The sequence below is a fragment of the Tupaia chinensis genome, unplaced genomic scaffold (genome assembly GCF_000334495.1).
Source record: "Tupaia chinensis unplaced genomic scaffold, TupChi_1.0 Scaffold000424_1, whole genome shotgun sequence".
Classification (NCBI taxonomy): domain Eukaryota; kingdom Metazoa; phylum Chordata; class Mammalia; order Scandentia; family Tupaiidae; genus Tupaia; species Tupaia belangeri.
This window is the reverse complement of record NW_006159929.1, coordinates 3,294,909-3,316,126: the sequence shown is the minus strand read 5'-3', so window position 1 is coordinate 3,316,126 and position 21,218 is coordinate 3,294,909. Positions and strand designations below refer to the sequence as shown.

The window sequence follows — 21,218 nt, the reverse complement described above, 5'->3', positions numbered from 1 at the left end:
GCCGCAATCCCTTCTCCTCCATTCTCCTCTTGGGATCTTGGGCACGCACGCACACGTGCCCGGCGTGAGATTTAAGCCACCGGGTCCGAGACACGAACCGCGGTCGACTACATGGGAGTCCAGCAACATAGCCATTACGCTAACTGCTGGTTCCCAGTGCAGCTACTCTTGACCAGTGCCCAGAGCAGCCTAATTTAGGATGGTGGGCCCTCCCACTTAGTCCTTGAGAACATCAAGACCCCAACCTAAATCCTTTGAGGTGTTAGGGCGTCTGTTGTCAGGTGAGGCCCCCAGGCCTGCCCCACCTGCATCCAGGGCAGCCCTGGGCATAGGGATCAGTAATAACAGTCTGGGCTCTGGGCTGATGGAGGGTTGCAGAACTTTCAGAAACATCCGGCCTTGTGGGAAAGGCAGGCAGCGTCACACATATAAGGAAATTCGAGAGACTTCGGAGGTCCATCAGTTAACGGCAGGTGTGTTACATGGTGGTCCCTGCATTGATGGATTGGGCTCTTGGTGAGGGCTCGAGCAGGTCCCCAGAAGGTGGGGATGGGGAGTGTGCTGTGGTCAGCATGGCCTCAGAAGCACCTGCATCTGCCATTTTGTTTGGAGCTTAAGACCTGCCTAGGGGAGAGTTCGAGGCCGTGGCACTAATTAGAGCCAGATCTGGAGCTGGAGCCTGGAAGGGGTTTGGGTGGATGTCAGGATAGGCATTGCGGGGGCTGCCCTGTGGGATGCCACGGGGAGCAGCTTGGCTCTTGCTGAGTTAGGGGCTGGCTGCCTCAGCCTCTGTGCCTGCCTGCCTTCCAGCCACAGATGGAGAGATGTGCCTGTGTTGATGAGCATCCTTTGCAGGCTGGGCTCTGGGGATGTCTCTCGTAGCTGGGTGTCAGGGCCATAAGGAAGCAGGACTGTAGCGTTTGTCAGGGTCATCCTTCTCCGCTCCACTTTGCAGTTTATAGATGGGAAACCCGGGAGGCCAGCACGCAGCTCCACACTGGAAGGGCTGGGCTCTGTGTCCTGCCCCTGCCCAGCCTGGTCCCCACAGCCTGTGTGAATGGCTGAGATGCCGACTCGCCTTTCACCTCCATGGCCTGAGCTCAAATGGGCTTTGGAGAGGAAACAGCTCACTTCCCCACCCACCCTTCACCCCACTGGGCAAGCAGCACTCCTGGTCCTTAGACCTGGTGGGGTCTGTGTCCCTGTGCCTTGCTGGGCCTCAGTTTTTCCATCTGCAATGTGGGAATGAGGTCAGGTCAGCTGACTGCTCTCTGCCCATTCAGTTCAGCTCTGAGGTGGCAATTGTCTTGAATTGGAGCTGGAGGAAGGAGTTGGAGTAGCAGTTGGGGGCAGGTCGGAGGACACTGGAGGTGAAGAAGACTGCGAGGAGAGAGCCCTGGCCTCACTTCTCTAACTGCAGAGCTGCCATGGGAAGGAGCAAAGCCGTGAGCCTGTGAGGGGGTGGGTGGGGTGTCGAGCGGCTCGGGGGAGGCCTCTGGCTGCCCAAGGATGCCTGTGGGACTGTCCACGGCCAGGGGATCATGGCCGCAAGATGGGAGAGAGGTTTTTCAGGGTGTGATTACTATGCTTTCTGGCACACACTAAACTTCCCCTTCCTCTTGACAATTTGGTGCCAAAATGGTCCTGATTCCTGTGGACTTGCCTAAATCTTATCCAGAAAAAAAAAAAAAAAAAAAAAGAAAGAAAGAAAAAAGGAAAAAAATAAGAGGGTTGTTATTTGTGAAATTGCTGTTCCCAGCCATGAGGGTGAGTCATGCCATTTGGAGCTTCAAGTTTCTTGTTTGGATGAACCTCTCTCCAGGAGGCTGGGGTGATGCTGCTCCCACAGGCCCATTTGGTGGGGAGGGGTGTCTCCTAGTACAGAGAGTGTTAGATTCTCTACAGAGACAGATGTCGCTGGTTGGAAAGCCCAGGAGCTCCCTGGGCTCGGTGGGCTGGACTAGTATACCTGAGCCAGGGAAGCTTGAGACACACACACCGGGCAGGGGTCAGCTCGCGTGTCTTGGGCACAACATTTCAGTTGGGAAAGATGAAAAAGCTGTGGAAGTCGATGCTGGTGCAGGTTATACAATGATGTGAATGGATTTAGTGCCACTGAACTGTGCTGTTAAAAAATCATTAAAATGGTGACTTTTGTTAGGTATATTTTATTACCCCACCATGCAGATCCCAGAGGGCTGCATTGGTAGGTCTGAGTTGGGGCCAAGAAAACTCTATTTGTTGCAAGTTTCCCAGGTCATTCCATATAAGTTGGGACACGCTCGTTTAATCTGTGAAATGGGGATGGTGAGTCATAGGGCTGTGGTGAGAACCTGCTATCTTAATTTGCGTAGTTTCCAGGCTGGAGACTCAGTGAGTGCCGGGTGTATGTTACTGTTATGGTCCAATCCGATTTCCGTTGGGACCTCCCCCACACCCTGTAAGGTCATCCCCTATGCGTCACACACTTCCAGGGCTGGACCCTCTGCCTTGAAGGGCGGACTCTTCCATCTGGGCTCACCAGACACCTGAGTGCAGGTTGGTCAGTACCTTGCACAGGTCCTGGGTAGAGCAGGTTGGGACTTGGGGTTCTGGTCTCCATCACTGTAGGCCGACTGTGCTGGGTCTGGGCTGCCTGGATGTGGTGTCTGAATCTTACCTTCTCCATCCCAGGCTCCAGTCCCAAAGTAGTGATAGGAAACAGAGTCCCAGAGAGGAAATGGCTGGCCCAGAGTCACACAGCAGGGCGTCCCAAAGTCCCAAGAACAGTAGTGGCTCTTGTGATGAGACTACGTCCTCTTAGGAGGGACTGGCAGACCCCTTAAGAGGGATACAGTGGGAAGGCTGAGGTATATACATGTGAAGGCTAGGGGTGGGGAAAATGTGCCCCATGCCTTGGGGGCCCCCTCAGCCCCACCTCCCTCCCCTTCATTTACTGAGGGGTCATAGAAAGAACTGTCCCCACTCAGACTGTCTGTCCTCCCAACTTTATAAGAGAGCCCGAGGCCCATCCTCCCAGGGACTGGGCTACTTCATCAGCCTGGGCACTTCCTAGAACAAAGCCTCATCTTCCTGCCAGACTCAAAGCCCCCGCCACCCCAAGGTTCAGAGCTTACTCCTGCAGTTCTTGGGCATCTGAGCTGGGGCTGGAGGATGCCCAAGGTCTTGCCCGGCTTTGTCATTGACCCCCCCTGGGGAAGCTGCTTCATGCCAGCCTTGGCCTTGCCCCAAGGAAGGGGACCCATGGCCGTTCCTTGCCAACCTCGTACAGGCCCCACCTTCTCTAAATTCCAGTGTGCCAGGCTGCCCGGAGCCGTGACTCTATAAATAGAGGTTGTATACATCAGGAGAGGCCCCAGGCTGGGTCTGCTTTGAAGCTAAGCGAGATGTCTGGTTCTTGTCATCTGGAGGTGGGAGAGGTGGGCCACTTCCCTCCTTGGGCTCCCACGCCAGGCTGAGGGCCCCTGGACACAGACTGCACAGGTCTCGATCTGCAAGAGGCCAGGCGAGGGGCTGGTCTTCAGTCTTCCGTAAAATGGGGACTGTGCCACAAACTGATGTGGCTCTTCCTTACAGACAGGGAGACCGAGTCAGCAGCCATTCGCCTCAACTTTGGCAGAATCCCAAATCTCACAGGCTGCTGTCTCCTGTACCTTTGTGCCTCATGGCAGTGTGTCAAGAGAACCTAACGGTGACCATAATCACAGTCATTTTCATCATCATCACCGTTTACTGAAGGGCTCCTAAATGGCAGGAACAAGGTAAAGTGCTTCACATGAGTAATCTCCTTTTAGCCTCATAGAAACCTAAGAGGTAGGGCCATCAAAGCCCAGAGTGGTTAACTGGCTTGCCTGTGGACATGCAGCTAGAGTCAGGATTTATTTATTTATTTTTTTTTTGGAGAGGTTTTTGCTATAGGGCGCGTGCGCTCGCCAGACAGACAGAGACAGAGAGACAGAAAGCGAGAAATCACCCCCCAGGGGGGATGGCCACGCCAGAATTCCTTCTCCTTCATTCTCCTCTTGGGATCTTGGGCACGCACGCACACATATCCGGCGTGAGTTTTAAGCCACCAGGTCCAGGACTCGAACCGCAGTCAACTAAATGGGAGTCCAGCGACATAGCCATTACGCTAACTGCTGGTCCCTAGAGTCAGGAATTTAATTTAGGCTCCTGGAGGCCAGAGCGCTTGTGCAGTTGAAGGCTTAGTGTGCACTCACATGTGTGTTTATGGGCCTGCAGAAGGTCCCCCAGGCCGTGGATACAAGTGTGCATGTCCCTCTCCCCCACAGGCGCTGGGCAGCAGTGTATACAAGAGCTCCTCGCCCTACGGCTCCCTCAGCAACATCGCGGATGGCCTCAGCTCCCTCACCGAGCACTTTTCTGACCTGACCCTCACCTCCGAGGCCCGCAAGCCCAGCAAGCGGCCCCCGCCCAACTACCTGTGTCACCTGTGCTTCAACAAAGGACACTACATCAAAGACTGCCCCCAGGTAAGGCTATCCTGCCCAGAAGGGGGCTCTTGGGCAACCAGCTTCTGGGGGAAGGGCCTGCAGAACCATCTCTCGGGGGCCCCTTTCACCAGGGAGTGGCCACATGACTCTCTGGTCTCCACTCTCTCATCCCCATTGGGGTTTCTAAGGCAAAGCAAGGAGCCCAGCTTGGGCTCGTTCTGATTGTTCAGCATTCTGGCTGGGCGATCTGGCCCAAACTTGGCCCCCAAATGAGGTTCCGGCCCTCAAGTCCTGCTTGCCTTCCTGCAGGCAGGTCCTGTTATGGTGTGCAGGGCGGGGCCAGCAGCTGCCTCACAGCTTTCTGGAGGCCCCATCTCCTCAAGCTCACAAGGAAGGAATGCGGGCTCTGGGCCAGGAATCCAGATGTGCGCCCCCTTCCCCCAACCCCACCTCTGCCTCCTGGGCCTGCTGCCTGTGAGGGACGAGGAGGGAGCCAGGGACCCAGGATACTCTCTGCAATGGGCAGGGCTGCTGAGGCAGACCCTCTCATGGGTCCCAGGACCCCTGACACACTGGTGGGCATGGTTTTAGATCTTGGGGAGAGAGGTCAGCAGTTGTTTTAAATGCAGTATGAGATGATCAGTGATTTTTTCCCCTACTTTTCCCCCATGTTTTCCATTTTATTTTAAATACCGTGGTACTACTTTTACTTTATATATGTAATGGAAATGGAATCCTGGAAACTATGAAAATCCATGTGGCATTACCCTCCAGATGTTGGAAGCTGAGGGTGTGGTTGGGTGGGGCTGAGCCCATACGGGCCCAGTGAGAGGCTGAACTATGCTGTGGCTCCTCATATTCTCAAACCCTCCCGAGGACTGGCTGTGCCTGCTTCAGGTCCTTGCTCCTTACATGGCCCAGGCACGGCCGCATCAGGGCCTCCAGGCAGTGTGAGAAATGCAGGCTCAGGCCCTCCCCAGACCTGCCTGCGAGATCATCCTGTGGTTTGTGGGCCTCCTCTGCCCCTGACCCTGTATATGGGAGCTGATCCACTAGATTTCACCCCCAGCAGGCCCTGTCTACCCTCAATGTCTGCACTAAACAGGAGACCCTCAGCATGAGGAGGTCTCAGCAGAGCAGGAGCCCCCTCATGCTGGACTTGAGCTGATCCACTAGATTTCACCCCCAGCAGGCCCTGTCTACCCTCAATGTCTGCACTAAACAGGAGACCTCAGCAGAGCAGGAGCCCCCTCACGCTGGACTTTCTGGGTAGGATGAGGGCAAACAGGCAGCTAAGGATCTGGTGGGTTCTCAAGGGCATGCCATGAGTTCCCCAGCAGCAGCCCCTGTGCTCTTCTGGCTGAGCCCCACGCAGGGGCTCTCACCTCATGTCCACAGTCAGTCCAAATAGCATCTCAAAAACCTTGACCTTCAGCATCTGCCCATGGCTGTGGAGTGGGCAGAGCAGGACTGGGCCCCATGGAAGGGGAGGACAGACACTGTGCTCAGGGATCTCCAAGCAGTGTTCTCATTAACACTCCCAGCCACCCTCTGTGCTCAGTGCTCTGCTGGCCTTGTTTTACATATCAAAACAGATGCTTCCAGGGCGGAAGGAGCTCTGCAGGGCACAAGGACACAGGCCTTTGGAGCTGGGCAGTGGAGGAGCTGGGATGTTAATCCAGGAGGCAGATAATTCTCAGATACCAGCTGGGGCTCTGGGGACTTCAAGGAGGTGCACTTGCTCTATGCTAGCAGCCTGGGAAAGCGTCCAGAAAAGGGTGCTGGTACCCCCCACTGGGTGACTGGTACCCAACTCCTGGGGTATAGGGATGGCAGAGGAGTGTGTAAGAGTGTGAGGGTGTGAGTGCATGTGCTGGCCTCTCTCCATACCAGGAGACCTCTTCTGGATGCTGGGGTGGAGGGTCCCCTTGCTTGGCAGCATTTGCTAATACTGGTTCTTCTTTCAATGGATCATTGCCTCATGGAGGGCCCTTTGCTCTCTGCAGAAGTAGGAATGGTGGCCCCACTTTACAGTTAAGAGCAGTCTCAGGAAGGGACAGTACTGAGGAGAGGCCAGACTGTGTCTTGGTACCTCAGTGTTCTTTGCTCCCTTGACCATCTGTGTCTCTCCAAGCTGAGATGCCCATAGTCTATGGAACCTCAATTTCCCCGCAACCCATCACAAACCTAGTTCTGCCTGGGCCCAAGGACCTCTGTCACAACTCATGGGAGAACAGGCTCGCAGCAGTTCATTAGATACGGCTACTGAGCGCTGACAGCAGTGTCGTGAAGATGCAATGAAGCGATGCCTGGGAAGTGCTCCGCACAGCCTGGCATATTGTAAGTGTTTTGTAAGTGTTGACTGGCATTGTTTTCTCCTTGGGATTACTATAAAGAATATACCCAGCCTGCAAGGTACTAGATATTTTAGCAGGCTGGGTTTAACTGGATGGTGTCCATGTTGCTCCTGACCACAAGCTCCAGGGGCAAGTGCTGGGCTAGACTCGTCTTTGGACCCCTTGCTATCTGACCCCTTGCTGCCAGCCAGAGTACCATTGAAGGACTTCTGTGTTTCAAATGAACTATATAGGAGCTCAGCATATGTACTATTTCAAAGTAGAATGCTTTTATTTTCTTTCTTGGTAATAGTTTCAATAAGACATAATTCACTTACCATATAATTCACTCACCATATAATTCACTCATTTAAATTCAGTGGTTTTTTGGTATTACAGAGTTTTGCAGCCATCATCACACTCATGTAAAGAACAATTCCATCCCTCAAAAAGTAACTTCTTACTCTTTATAAAAGATGTTTTCTAAGATTTTTGCCATAGGGTATGTGCGTGCTCTTTGGAGCAAGATAGACATAGAGAGGGAAAGTGAGAAGTCAGCCCCTAGAGGGGATGGCCATGCCATAATCCCTTCTCTTCCTGGGATTTTAGGCATGCATACACACATGCCTGGCATGATTTTCAAGCCCCAGGTGCAGGACTAGAACCACAATCAGTTATACAGGAGTCTAGTGCCTACTCTGGACATTTCATATAAATGGAATAATATATTATGTGATGTCTTATGACTGGCTTCTTTCACTTGACATAATGCTTCCAAGGTTCATCTGCGTTGTAGCATGTATTGATCCCTATGATCTTGGAAGTATTTTGTTCTGTTTTATTTTCTGGAAGAGTTTGTGAAGAATTAGTATTAACTCTTGTTTAGATGTTTGGTAGAATTTACCTATGAAGCCCTCTAAGCCTGGACTTTCTTTGGTAGGTAGATTTTTATTCTAATTTTTATTCTAATTCAATCTCTTTATTTTTTTGTTGTTGTAGCTAGAGTTTGTGTGCACTCCAGAGAGAGAGAAATAGAAGGAGAGGAAAAAGATGGTTGTGTTGCAATCTCTTCCCCTCCATATCTCCCTTCTTCTGGGATTTTGGGCTTGAATGCACATGCACTCAGCATGTTTCTCAAGCTGCTGTGTCCTGGACTCAAGCTGCGTGGGTGGCTGTGTGGAATCTGGCTGCCTTAACCATGAGGCCACAGAGCCAGCCCCAATCTCTTTTATTGTTATTGTTATTTTATTGTTTCTTGAGCTGGTTATCATAGTTAATGTCTTTCTAGGAATGCATCCATTTACTTTTTTTAAAAAAAGTTTATTTCTTCCATAAACTAGAGAGACAGAGAGATGATCATCCCCAACAGGGTCTTCACGCCGTGATCCACCCCCAGCCAGCCCCAGATCATGGGCATGCATGCACCTGGTATGTTCAGGGAGGTTTCTGGATATGAACCCAGAACCCTCCTTTGTGGGTCAGCCTCAAAGTGTGGCTTTATTGCTGTGCTGTCATCTTATCCCCAGGCCCATTTCATTTTATGTATCTAATTTATTGTCACCCAGTTGTTCATAGTATTCTCTTATTACCCTTTTTATTTCTATAAGGTTGGAAATACTAGCTCTTGCATTTCTGATTTTTGGGTCTTCTCTCAAGAATTTGAGTCTTTTTTGTTGTTGTTGGTCAGTCTAGCTAAAGGTTTATTAATTTGTTGGAATGTTCAAAGAACCAGTGTTTGGGAGACAGCAGGTGGCATGGTGGTTGAAGCCCCAGACTTTCACATTGCCAACCGCAGTTTAAGTCCTGGACCCAGCAGTCCAAAAATCAAAGAACCAGTTTTTGGTTTAGTTGACTTTTTTCTATTTTCTACTTCATTATTTTTCATGTTAATCTTTTTAAAATTCTGTAAAGAATATAAAATTTATCAGCTTAATAATTTTCTTAAAAAAAATTTTTTTGAGAGGTTTTATACTATAGGGCACGTGCGCTTGCCAGAAAGACAGAGACAGAAAGCGAGAAATTACCCCCCAGAGGGGAAGGCCACACCGCAATCCCTTCTCCTTCCTTCTCCTCCATTCTCCTTTCAGGATCTTGAGCACGCACGCATACGTGCCCGGCATGAGTTTAAGCCACTGTGTCCGTGTCTCAAACTGTAGTCAACTACATGGGAGTCCAGCGACAGCAGCCATTACGCCAACTGCTGGTCCCTCAGCTTAATAGTTTTCAACCGTGTAGTTCACTGGCATTATACACATTGACCTTGCTGTACAACTATCACCACCATCCACAGAACTCTTTTCATCTCACAAAACTGAAACTTTGTTCCCGTTAAACAATAACTCCCCTTACCTCCCACCTCTGACAACCACCTTTCTATCTACTTTCTGTCTTTTTTTTTTGGGGGGGGGGGAGGTTTTTGCTATAGGGCACATGTGCTCACCAGAAAGACAGAAAGAGTCAGAGAGAGAAACAGAAAGCGAGAAATCACCCCCCAGGGGGGATGGCCACGCAGCAATCCCTTCTCCATTCTCCTCTCCGGATCTTGGCCATGCACGCACATGCACCTGGCATGAGTTTAAGCCACTGGGTCCGGGACTCGAACCGCGGTGGACTACATGGGAGTCCAGCAACATAGCCATTACACTAACTGCTGGTCCTATCTACTTTCTGTCTTTATAAACTCAGCTACACTTGCCTCATGTAACTGGAATCATACAGTATTTGTTCTTTTGTGACTGGCTTTTTGCACTTAGCATTATGTCCTTGTGGTTCTTCCATGTTACAACATGTGTCAGAATTCTCTTCCTTTTTAAGGCTGAATAATATTCTTTTGTATGTATCTACCACATTTTGCTTGTCCAGTCATCTTTCAGTGGACGGCTGGGTTGCTTTCACCTTTTGGCTGTTGTGACTGTTGCTGCTATGAGCATGAGTTTATAAATATCTCGAGTCCCTGCTTTCAGTTCTCCACTTTAATCTTTATTATTTCCTTCCGCTAGCTTGCTGTAGGTTTAGTTTGCTCTTCTTTTTCTGTTTTTTTGAGGTTGGAGGTTAGGTTACTGAATTTACATCCTTCTTTCTTTTTTTCTTTTTTTTCCTTTCAATTGCTATAGGGCACGTGCATTCACTGAAGAGACAGAGACAGAGAGAGAAAATAAGAAATTGTCCCCAAGGGCGGATGACCATACTACAATCTTTTCTCCATTTTCCACTCTGCATTTTGGGCATACACACACACAGAGCTGACTTGTTTTTCAAGCCACTGAGTCTGGGATTCAAACCATATAGTTGGCCCTGTGGGATCCAGCTGCCTTAACCACCATACCACTGTCTGGCCCCCTTCTTTTCTTTTAAAATTTAGTTGTTTACAGCCAAGAATTTCCTTCATGAGTTGGATCTCATAGTTTTTGGTATGTTATGTCCTATTTTCATTTATCAGAGGGTATTTTCTTATTTCCCTTGTGATTTCCTCTTTGACCCATTGGCTATTTAGGAGTGTGTTGTTTAATATTCGCATGTTATGATTTTCCCAAACATCTTTTAATGGTTTTAACTTTATTCCATGTGGTCAGATAACATTCTTTTTGTTATTTAAGTCCTTTTAAATTTACTGTGTTTTTCAGAGTCTAGTGTATGGACTACCATGGAGAATGTTTACATGTACTTGAGAAGACTGTATTCTGCTGTTGTTTGGTTGAATGTTTTATAGATGTCTGCTAGGTCTAGTTGATTTATAATGTTGTTTATGCTTTCTGTTGCCTTGTTGATATTCTGCCTAGTTCTTTTATCCATTATTTTACATGCAGATATTGAAGTCTCCAACTATCATTGTTGAATTATCCATCTTTTCTTCAATTCTGTCAGTTTTTGCTTCATGTATTTTGGTGCTTTGTTATTGGTGCACCTATGTTTATCATTGATAAATTGTCCTGGGAACCCCTAAGGCAAAGGGATGAAAGGTGCTGAAATTGGTTCTTTATCATACAAAATGTCTTTATCTCTTGGTATAGGGACATTTTTTTTTTAAATAGAAGGAACATGTGCTCCCCAGAGAGAGACAAAGAGAAGTAGAGGAGAAAGCACCCTTGTGGTGAATGGTCAGTCTGCAATTTCTTCTCTTCTTCCTTTTAGAATTTTGGACAGGTTCACAAATGAGTCTAGCATGATTATCAAACTGCTACATCCAGATATGAACCATTGAGTTGGACATATGAGATCTGGCTACCCTAACTACCACACCGTGGAGCTGGCTCTATTTTTTTGTTTTAAAGTCTGCTTTTTTTTTTTTTTTTTTTTTTTATATTAGGGTAGCCAACTTTCTAATGGTTGCTGTTTACATTCTCTTATTTTCAATATACACAACCTTGAACCTAAATTTTGTCTTCTATGACAGCATGTAGTTGGATTTTGTTTTTTATTGTCTGACCTGAAAATCTTTGCCTTTTGATCAGATTGTTTAACCCATTCACATTTAATGCTATTATTGATGTAGTTGGATTTAGATCTGACATTCATTTTTTGTTTTCTAAGTTTCTTACGTCTTTTTGTTTCTCTATTCCTTCTTTATTTTTATAAGATTTTTTTCTTTATTCATGGTAGAATATGTGCATACTCATGTGAGTGAGAGAGAAAGAGAGATGAGAACCCCCCATGTGGTCTGTTCATACTTACTCCTGTCTTCCAACCTGTGGATCTTAGGTACTCGCGTGCATGCCCTGGTTGTTTTAGGCTAACCAGCAAGGAATACAAGTTGTAGTTGCCCTGTATGATCTGGCTTGTCTTGAGTGGCACATTACTGCTGCACCACAGAACTAGCCCTCTTTATTGCTTTTTTTTAATTTTACTTTTCTAATGTAACATTTAAATTTCTTTAATCATTTTTTCACTATACCTTTTGAATTCTTTAGTAGTTACTCTAGAGTTTATTTCATTCACTAATTTACCAGAACCTGCTTCAGATTCACATGTACTCAGTTTCAATGAGATATGGAAATATTGCTCTTATATAACTCTCTTCTTTCCTGGTTTTCACTTCCAATGATTTGGCTATGCTGTGGCTGTTCATGGATCTCTTCTTATTTACCTGCTTGTAATTTGTTGAGCTGCTTGGTTTTCATTGGATCTGGAGCATTTTCAGCCATTCTCTTTTTTTCTTTTTTGGGGGAGAGGTTTTTGCTATAGGGCGCGTGCACTCGCCAGAAAGACAGAGAGAGACAGAGAGACAGAAAGCGAGAAATCACCCCCCATGGGGGATGGCCACGCCACAATCCCTTCTCTTCCTTTCTCCTCACAAGATCTTGGGCATACACGCACACACGCCCGGCATGAGTTTAAGCCACTGGGTCTGGGACTCGAACCATAGTCAACTACATGGGAGTCCAGCGACATAGCCATTATGCTAACTGCTGGTCCCTCAGCCATTATTTTTTCAAATTTTCTTTCTGCTCCTTTATCTCCTCTCCTGTGTAATGATTTTTTAATTGAAAGCTGAACCTTTAGTGGTGTAACCAGGGGTAGAATGTGCAGAGCCTTAGTTCAGCCTTGACTAGGTTCTGAAGCTGCCCATAGAACCCCAGGAAGCCGTAAAGAAGGCAGCAGTGAAAATGAGATGAGAGACCTCACTGCCAGTGGCCCTGTGGTGAGGCACAGGGGCTAGGGGTTGGTAACTGTTATATATGATTCTTTTCCAAACTTAAGTGGAATAAAGGTGTCCAGATCTCAGCTTATCAGACTGATAGGGCTTCTCACATGTCTCAAGAATAGTGTGAAGGGGACTGGGCACTTTGGGAAGACTGGGAGTCCCTAAGGCAGAGGTGAAAGGTGCTGGAGACTAACTCTGAATGTCACTGAAGGGCAGCCCCTCCTTGTGGGGTGAAGGCTCACCAGGCTATGCCTGAGCCAGAGTCCATCTCTAACCAATGTCAGTGTTGGCCCAAGAAAGTTTAAGAGCAAAGAGTATCTACCACTTGGTTCTTGAAAAACCAGCCCCTCCTATCCCCACACTGTGTGTCAACCATTAGCCCTAGGGTAATGACAGCAACAGTGACAGTAGCTCTAAGTATGGAGTTTCCCACTGAATTCTTGCATGTTGTAAGCATTAGCTCATTTAATTCTCTCAACAGCTCTCTCACGTAGGTACTGGCGTGATCTCCTCTTGTGAGACAATAAAACCAAGACTCCGAGAAGTTATGTGGCTTGCCCGAGGTCACAGAGCTAGTGGATACCAAAACTGGAATTGTAACTTGGGTCATGATTCTAGAGCCCATGCTTTTTCAAGCATGCCCTGCCATTGCCCTTAGCATCCAGACTTTGTTCTCCACTGTCATCCCCAGAAAGTCAAGGTTTTTTTAAAAACGTGGGTTACTGGAAAGAAAAAGGAACAAAGGTGTGTTCAGAAACAGCAGAAACCCCACTGACTGCGGGGGAGGCTCGCTGGTACATCTGTTGCCTTCTGCACCCGGATGCAGCAGGACGGTGAGGACCTGAGCAGCAGCATCTTGCTGGGAGCCAACTGCATGTTCCTGCATGGGTATGTAGTTGTGGGTTTTAGCATGGTCTCCACCTGTGGCCGAGGACACACAGTTTGTCCAGGACTGCCCAGGACATGCTTCCATCACCAAACCTGCCTCGTGTGTCAGGCTTGTGCTAGGTTAGGCCCTGCTCCTGCCCTCAGTGTGGCCGTTCTGTTAGCAGGGCTGCAGTTGAGGTTTGCCATGAGGAACCAGCTCTGCCTTGGAAGGAGGTTGGATCTGGGCTGGGGAAGCCTTCCAAGAGAGCATGTGAATAATAGGAATATGCTCTCTGGGCACTGCGAGCCCTTGGCACAGCTGGCACTCCTCAGGGGAGGAGCAGGAAGGGTGGTTAGAACAGGTGGTGAAGGGCACGCGTGCCAGGCTGTGCAAATTTGGACTTTATCTGGAGGGCAGGGAGAAGCCATCCAAGAGTTTTAGGTGACATGCTTGGAGTGGCATTTTGAAAGATTATGCTAGTGGCTGACTGGATGCTGAGCTGCACAGAGTGAGACTGCTGAGGGAAGCAGCCCAGGGGCCTGCACAGGAGGTGATAATTCCAGATACAAGGCCAGGGCCAGCAGACGTTGGAGGTGAGGGGACAGACTCTGGAGCCCAGGAGAAAGCAGTGTCTGAAGGAGGTGCCCAGTGACGGGAGGCATCAAGGAGGACTGCCATGTCTTCACAGTGGCCACCTAGGCAGATTGACGACCACCAACTGGGCTAGCAATACCCCTAAATGGAAAGGTAGGCTCTCCTTCATTTATTCATTCTACAAATATCTCTTGAACACCTACTGTGCCAAACACATAGTAGGCATTTGAAAATGCCATAGTGAGCAAAACGGGCAAGGTTCCTGTTCTCTTGAAGCTTATATTCCAGTTAGTGAAGTCAGACAGCAAGTGTAAGTCAGTAAGAAAATAAGGAAGTGTCAGACTAGATGAGGAACAGACGAGGGTGCTCTGATGCACAGGCCAGCCTGACTTCTCCATGAGATCCAGAAAGTGCCCAGGGCTCACAAAACTTTAGGGGACCACAGAAATGCTCCCATTTTTATTTATTTTAAAAAACAGAAGAGAAAATAAATCTAATAGGAATTAGGAATCCTGCTTGAACATTTGTCTTTGTATCAAGAAATCAAGAAATATTATTTTTTCACAATTTTTTTATGATGGAAGGGGTTTACAAAGCGTTCATGAAAGGAATGGCATGACCCAGGAGAGCATCAGGGATGGCTTTAGGTGGGTTAGCCACGTGGTCATCTCTGAGGAGAGGACATGAAAACCAGATACCACCTTTCTCCTGAAGTTCAGACAAGGTTGAAGGTCCACCTGCCAAGGGTAGAGACCCTGACATGGTGAGGGAAGTTCCTCTTGAGGTCAAACGAAACAGCTTTGATTTTATGATCCTAGCACCAGAGTTCAAGTTCTCTCTCTGCCGTTTAGCTGCTGTGTAACCTTGGGCACGTTGCTAAACTTCTCTGGACTACCTTTCCTCATTTGTCATTTGGGGTCGATGCAGGGCTCCCTGCCTTGATGACACGCTCGGCACCTCTGTAGGAATGGAGGCTGGGTGGGGTGGAGGAGTATACCAAAGACCCAGATCCTTTCCCTCTGCTCTCCCCCTGCCCTTCACGTCGGTCAGGCCCATCCGCACACAGCCTGCCAGCCACCCTGCCGGCGCTGACCTGGGAGTGGGAATCTCTAAGCCCTTCACCCCCACCTCTCCCAAGGCATTCTTGGTGGGGAGAACTGGTTAGTCCTTGGAGGGAGGTCTGAGGGCTGTGGTCACCTGTGCCTCCTGGGTCTAGCCAAGAACCAGGCGCCACGAGAGGTCTAGGAAGGGCCTGAGCCCAGGGAGCTGCTGTTCCTGAGTCAGCATGCCCAGGGCTGCTAATGCAACCCAGATGTCAGACAGAAAACAATCATCACCCCCACCCATCTGGCAGCTCGGGTTTCTTGGAGATTGCAAAAGAAGAAGAAAAATAGAGCAGGGAGAGTAGAAGCCTAGAGCAGCAGAAACCTTAGAGGCAAGATGTGAATAGTTTCAGGGTCTTGCTGGGGAGGGGCAGGAGACCAGGGGACTGGCCCAGGTCCCCTTCTGCCCTGCCTCGGTATCTGCAGACTTTGCACCCCTCCCCAGGCCAGAGCAGAGCAACCCTGAGGGTTGTGGCGTATCTGAAGTTGGCATGCAGGCCTGTGGCCCCGGCCATGTCTGACTCACCTGGGGTTCCTATTCCTTCATAACAGTCCTGACCTCACTGTGGGTCTGGTGTCTTCTGGGGCCACAGTGACTGGAAGGGTCTGGACGGGCAAGGCAGAGAGAGACTGAGGATACACAGGATTCCTCTTGCAGAACCTTGGGCCAGGACTATATGTGTTTCCTCAGAGCCCCAGAGCTGAGTGGCATGAGGAGAAGAGGATGGGGGCATAGTAGGCTAGTTAGAGGCCACCGGGGAAAACTCACGCATTTCTAACTCATGTGTTAGGATGCACGCGAAGGTGCGATTCTCAGTTGGAAAAGGTCGAACACCATTGATTAGTTTGAATCCGTCAACGTACCAGGGCAACAAGTTTTCTCACAGTACCCAGGCCAAGACTGCCTGTTCTTAAAAAAAAAAAAAAAAATCCAGTGAAGAAGGGAAAGGAGAAGGGAGAGAGAGCAGAAAGATAATACACCGGCAAGGAGCCCTTTTTATGTTAGAAAGACAGTGTCACACTGCCACCCTGGACTCATTATAGAATGTATAGAAGCAAGCTAAGAGAGGCGGAGAGAGGGAGGGAGGACGAAAGCCAGCTGCGCTTCTGGATTCCACCACAGAGGGCTGGCCCTGGGCAGGTGGCTGTAGGTACCACTGCAGGGGCTTCCTTTGGGACTTCTGCTGCTGATGGGCTGAGGGACTGGGACTGTGGGGCTGGGTGCTTGGCACAGAACTGGCACGTCCTTAGCCTTTAGCTGGGATGGGCATGGAGGGGGTGTTTTGCTGCTGTTCGGCATCGGGGCTTTGGCTAGGAACTGACATGAGAGTTGAACCCCAAACCTAGTGTCATGGCCACGTTTTCCCTGGCTGCCCTCCCAGGCTCTTCCCTGCAGTACAGCAGCCCCTGAAACCAGCCTGCCTGGGCTCAACCCTCGGCGCTGCCTGTTAGTGGCTGGGTGTCTTTGGGAAAATTAACCCAATCTTTCTAGGCCTCAGTTTCCTCCTCTGTAAAATGAAGACACTGACAAATCCTACCTTGAAACACTGAAGCATGCCACTGGCTTTACTAATTTCACCATCACGGCTAGCTAGGCTTTTTTTTATTGTTTTTTTTTTTTTTTTAAAGGTTTTTGCTATTGGGCATATGCGCTCGCCAGGAAGACAGAGACAGAAGGGAAGAAATCATCCCCTGGGGGATGCCATGCCGCAATCCCTTCTCTTTCATTCTCTTCTTGGGATCTTAAGAACACATGCACATGTGCCCAACGTGAATTTAAGCCACCATGTCCAGGACTCGAACTGTGGTCAACTACATGGGAGTCCATCAAGTTAGCCATTTCGCCATCTGCTGGTCCCCTAGCTAGCTAGCTACTTATTTTTGTATGTATGTATGTATGTATGTATGTATGTATGTATTTATCTGCCATAGGGTGCATTCGCTTACCAGAGAGAAGGGACAGAGAGAGAGGGGGAAAGTTAGAAATCACCCCCCCAGGGAGGATGGCCATGCCGCAATCCCTTTTCCTCAATTCTCTAGGGATAATGGGCATGCATGCACATGCATCTGGCGTGATTTTTCAAGTCACTAGACTCAGGGCTTGAACTGCAGTTGGCACTTTTATTTCACCCCAGTGCAGCTGTGTCAGACTGGGAGAAGTCCCAGCAGTCTACAACAGTGCTTCTTCTGCCTGGGAGGACCTACAGGGAGGCTCTAGTCCTCCCTCTCACCCTCATCCTCTGAAAGGCGGTTGCCTCTGGGCTGGACTGCAGGGAGGCCTGGCAATGGAGCTGTGTTTTCTCAGAAGGCTAGGGAGGGCCAGGGGAGGCCCTGATTACTTTGGTCACTATGGTTGGCTTCAAGGTCTGGATTCTGGAGGCTCTATTTTGCCAAGATGGATCCTCTGGGCAGAGGAGTGACAGGGCATGGCTGGAAGGTATCTAGTGCTGTCAACTCCCCTCTGGTCCAGACAGAGGGGTGAACTCACCAACTGCTCACCTTGGCAGACAAGTGAGAGTAGCTCTTGGGGTGGGGTGCGGAATGGAGGGGTGGGGCGTAGGGGTTCACGGGGCAGCCACTTTGACATCCTTCCTGCTATCTTGGCCTGCCAGGAAAGAGCCTAGGAGGGTCAGTTTCACATCCTCAGCTACCAGTTCTCTTTTTAAAAGGATCACAGACAGTGATTAGGAGCCGCCAGGAATTTCACTGTGTCACTAGCCTTACCTATGTCAATGGTCAATCCCCCGTCCCTGGGCCCTGAGGGACAGGGATATTGGCAGAGCCTGAAACCTAGGACCTGACTTGGAGCTTGACTTATTTGCAAGGCCTGGTGAATGAGCTCTGGAGCAAAGAAGTTACATCCTTGGGCTGAATTGGTCCCTTGTCCAGGTGGTCTTCTCTGATTTTTCCTGTTTCCCAAGCCTGGAGGAGACTATCCTCCTCCAAATACTGGAAGGACTCACTCCTTTCCTCACTCCATGTGAGGGCCTCCAGTATGTCAGGCTGTTGGCCTGTTCCTTTCACATGGCTTACTTGATTTATTTACTTATTTATCTTATTTAGGTTTGTTTTGTTTTGTTTTTGCCATAGGACACATGTGTTCACCAGTGAGAGATAGAGTGGAAAAGTGAGCAATAACCCCCAAGGGAGGATGGTCACACTGCAATTCCTTTTCCTCCCTTCTTCCTCAAGATTTTGGTCACACACACACACACACACACACACACACACGTGCCAGGCATGATTTTCAAGCCGCTGTATCTGGGACTTGAACCATGATCAGCCATGTGGGGAGCCAGCACCTTAACCAGCATGCCATCTACTGTCCCCACACATGGCTTATTTTCATCTCGGAGTAGCTTAGGGTGGAGCTGGCTCTGCCGACCCCATGAGAGGTTCTGGTGAGGTCATCTCTCCATCCCCTCAACATCAGTGAGGATAGGAGAGTCCAGGGTGGCCACTGAGTTAGACTCAGACATTGCATCTGCCCTTTCCAGCTGTGTGGTCTTGACCACACTGTACACTTACCCAGGCAGCTGTGAAATGGGTTCACCTACCTTGCAGGGTTGTTATGAGGAAGGTATGGTGAAGCTGTGGATTCAGTGCTTGGCATCCCACGGGCACTGGGTAAATGGCTGCTGTCACTACTGCTATTGCTAGGTAGGCCATGGGGCCTCCTGGACCTTTCCTGGCCTCTGTAAGGTGAGACTCCTGAGCTCAGTGTGTGAGGCAGATGAGAAGCAGCTGGGGATGCCTGGGTTACAGAAGGCCCTGAACCCCCACCTCCTCCTTTTCCCTGCCTCACTGCCACAGCCATTGAGCCATACCAATGTGCACACATACACAGGTGTACACGCACACCTGGGGCTCTCCATCCCCATGCCTTTGCTCACGCTGTGCCCCTAGCCTACTGTGCCTGTTCCTAACCCCTTCCTTCCCAGCCCTCCTCAGAGCCCAGCTTGAACCCACCTCCCTCGGGGAGTCTTTTCCAACCCAGGCCATGGGCTCTCTTCTCTGATCCCCACTTTCCATGACCAGCGCCCATACCCCAGGACCTGGCTCTGAGGCTCTTAGAAGTTTCTCACTTTCCTGCCTCCCCTTCTAGTTCCTGGGGGGCAGGGGGCTCCTCCTCACTCTATGGACATTGTGGTGCCCTGCCTGGTTCCTGCAGTGTGGCCTGAGTAGGTAGTCTCCAGCTGTCAGCCCTTTGAGCTCTACAGAGCCTTCTCCTGCCCCAGGACTCAGAGTATGCTGTGGCCTCAGCCAATAATCTATTCTCCATTTCTCCTCTAGACCCAGCCCAAATGTGTCCTCTTCCATGGAGCACCCTGTGTTCTTCTGTGTTCTCTGGTCTTACTCCTCCTGTCTTCCTGAGCCCTGCCTAGTCTGAGGCTGAGCCTGGCCCTAGCCTCTCCTACTTCCAAGGGTCCCTCCCAAAACGTGTGTGTTGAAACTTGGTTCCTATTGTGAAGTTATAGGATACTTCATCTGATTATGGCATTAAGAGGTGAAACCTTCAACATCCCTCATCATACAGTAGATGCAGATTAAAACCACAATAAGATACCATCTAACCCCTGTCAGTATAGTGAAGATTAAAAGACAAAAAATGATAAGTATTGGTGGGGTTGTGGTGAAAGAGGACCTCTCTTATACTGCTGGTGGGAATGTAAACTGGTTCAGCCACTGTGGAGAACAATATGGAGGTTCCTCAAAGACCTACAAATAGAACTACCATATAATCCAGCAATTCCACTCCTGGGTATCTACCCAAAGGGTAGGGAAATGCTCACTCAGAAAAGCGCTTGCATGTCAATGTTTATTGCAGCATTATTCATGATTGCTAAGGCACAGAACCAACCCAAATGTCCCACAAACAGATGAATGGATTAAAAAAGTGTGGCATATATTCTCTGTGGAATACTATTCAGCCATAAAAAACAACAAGACCGTGGCATTTGATAAAAAAGTGGTTAAATATGAAAGATTTATTCTTGAGTGAGGCAAGCCAGGCTATGAAAAAGAGACATTGTATGTCTCCACTTAATACATACCAACTGTCCCCACTCTGTAGTAGAGATTGAAAGATTGGAGGACACAAAAGCAGTGAAAATAGTTATGGACCCTGGAGACAGTTTGGAGGGAAGGTGGGAGAGGGGAAGAGTATAGGGAAGGAAAAATTACGGAAAAAAATAGAGAGGCAAGGCATTTGTGGGACACAGAAATGGCTTATTACCTATTGATGATAATGTGTATAATATTCTTAACTGGGCTGGTCTGAGGCATATTTCATGTTGAATAAATTCTCTTCACAAGCCAAATAATGTATAGCGATCAAATGTTTAAAGAAATAATAATAAAATGGGAAAAAAAGAGGTGGAGCCTTTGGGAGATGATTGACTCCTGGTAGCTTTATAAGGAGACCAAAACAGAGACAGTAGCACAGACATTTGCGTGCTTACTCTGTCTTACCATGTCATGCCCTCTGCCATGTAACCCACCTGTAAGCAGACCCTTGGAGATGCAGCCACTTGACTTTTGACCTCTAAACCCATGAGCTAAATAAACCTCTATTCTTATAAACCACACTTGGCTTTTAAGCAACAGAGAATGGGTTAGAATAGTGTGTGTCTGTTTGGCTGGCATTGGGAGCAGGTTTTGCAGTCAGAACGCCCAAGTGTTTATCCCAGCCCTGTCCCTCAGTAGCTGTTCGACTTTGGCCAAGTCACCTCACCCTTGAGCCGCTGCACCTGTGTGCATGAAGAAGGATCAGCCCTGATGCCCATCTCTGAGGCCTTCTGTGACATCCACAGGCTATCATCAGGCAGGCAAACAGGCCCTGCACACTGGGAAGTTGTACTGCTTTCTCCACTGCCTGGCGAGCAGCCATATTTACCGAAATGATTAGTAGGAGATAGCGGGTGAGGGTGTGTGGGTCTCTGGGGCAGGTGGGCTGCTCTGAAGTCTTGGAGGCACACATATTTATGATGGAAGGATTTCCCCTTCCTACCTGGCCACCTGGGATGGAGCCTGCTTTGAGTCGGTCCTGCTCTTAGGCTTTGTCTGGAGTGGCAGGTGGCCCACTTTGGGCAAGGCAAACGGCCCAGTGACTGGGTCAGAGGACTTGGCACCAATGACCTGGCCTGCCTTTAAGATTGGACTCCCCAAGACCAGCAGTTGGCATAATGGCTATGTTGCTGGACCCCCATGTAGTTGACCGCA

General features: G+C 49.1%; 1 protein-coding gene across 2 annotated transcripts in view; it reads left to right on the top strand.

Annotated features, from left to right (window-relative positions):
- ZCCHC24 (zinc finger CCHC-type containing 24) overlaps positions 1 to 21,218 on the top strand; it is a 63,198-nt gene that overhangs the window by 9,721 nt on the left and 32,259 nt on the right. For both annotated transcript variants that reach the window (XM_006154900.3, XM_014590275.2), the window contains exon 2: positions 4,293 to 4,493. In XM_006154900.3, coding sequence (XP_006154962.1) covers positions 4,293 to 4,493 — 201 coding nt within the window. The remainder of the gene's footprint in view (positions 1 to 4,292; positions 4,494 to 21,218) is intronic.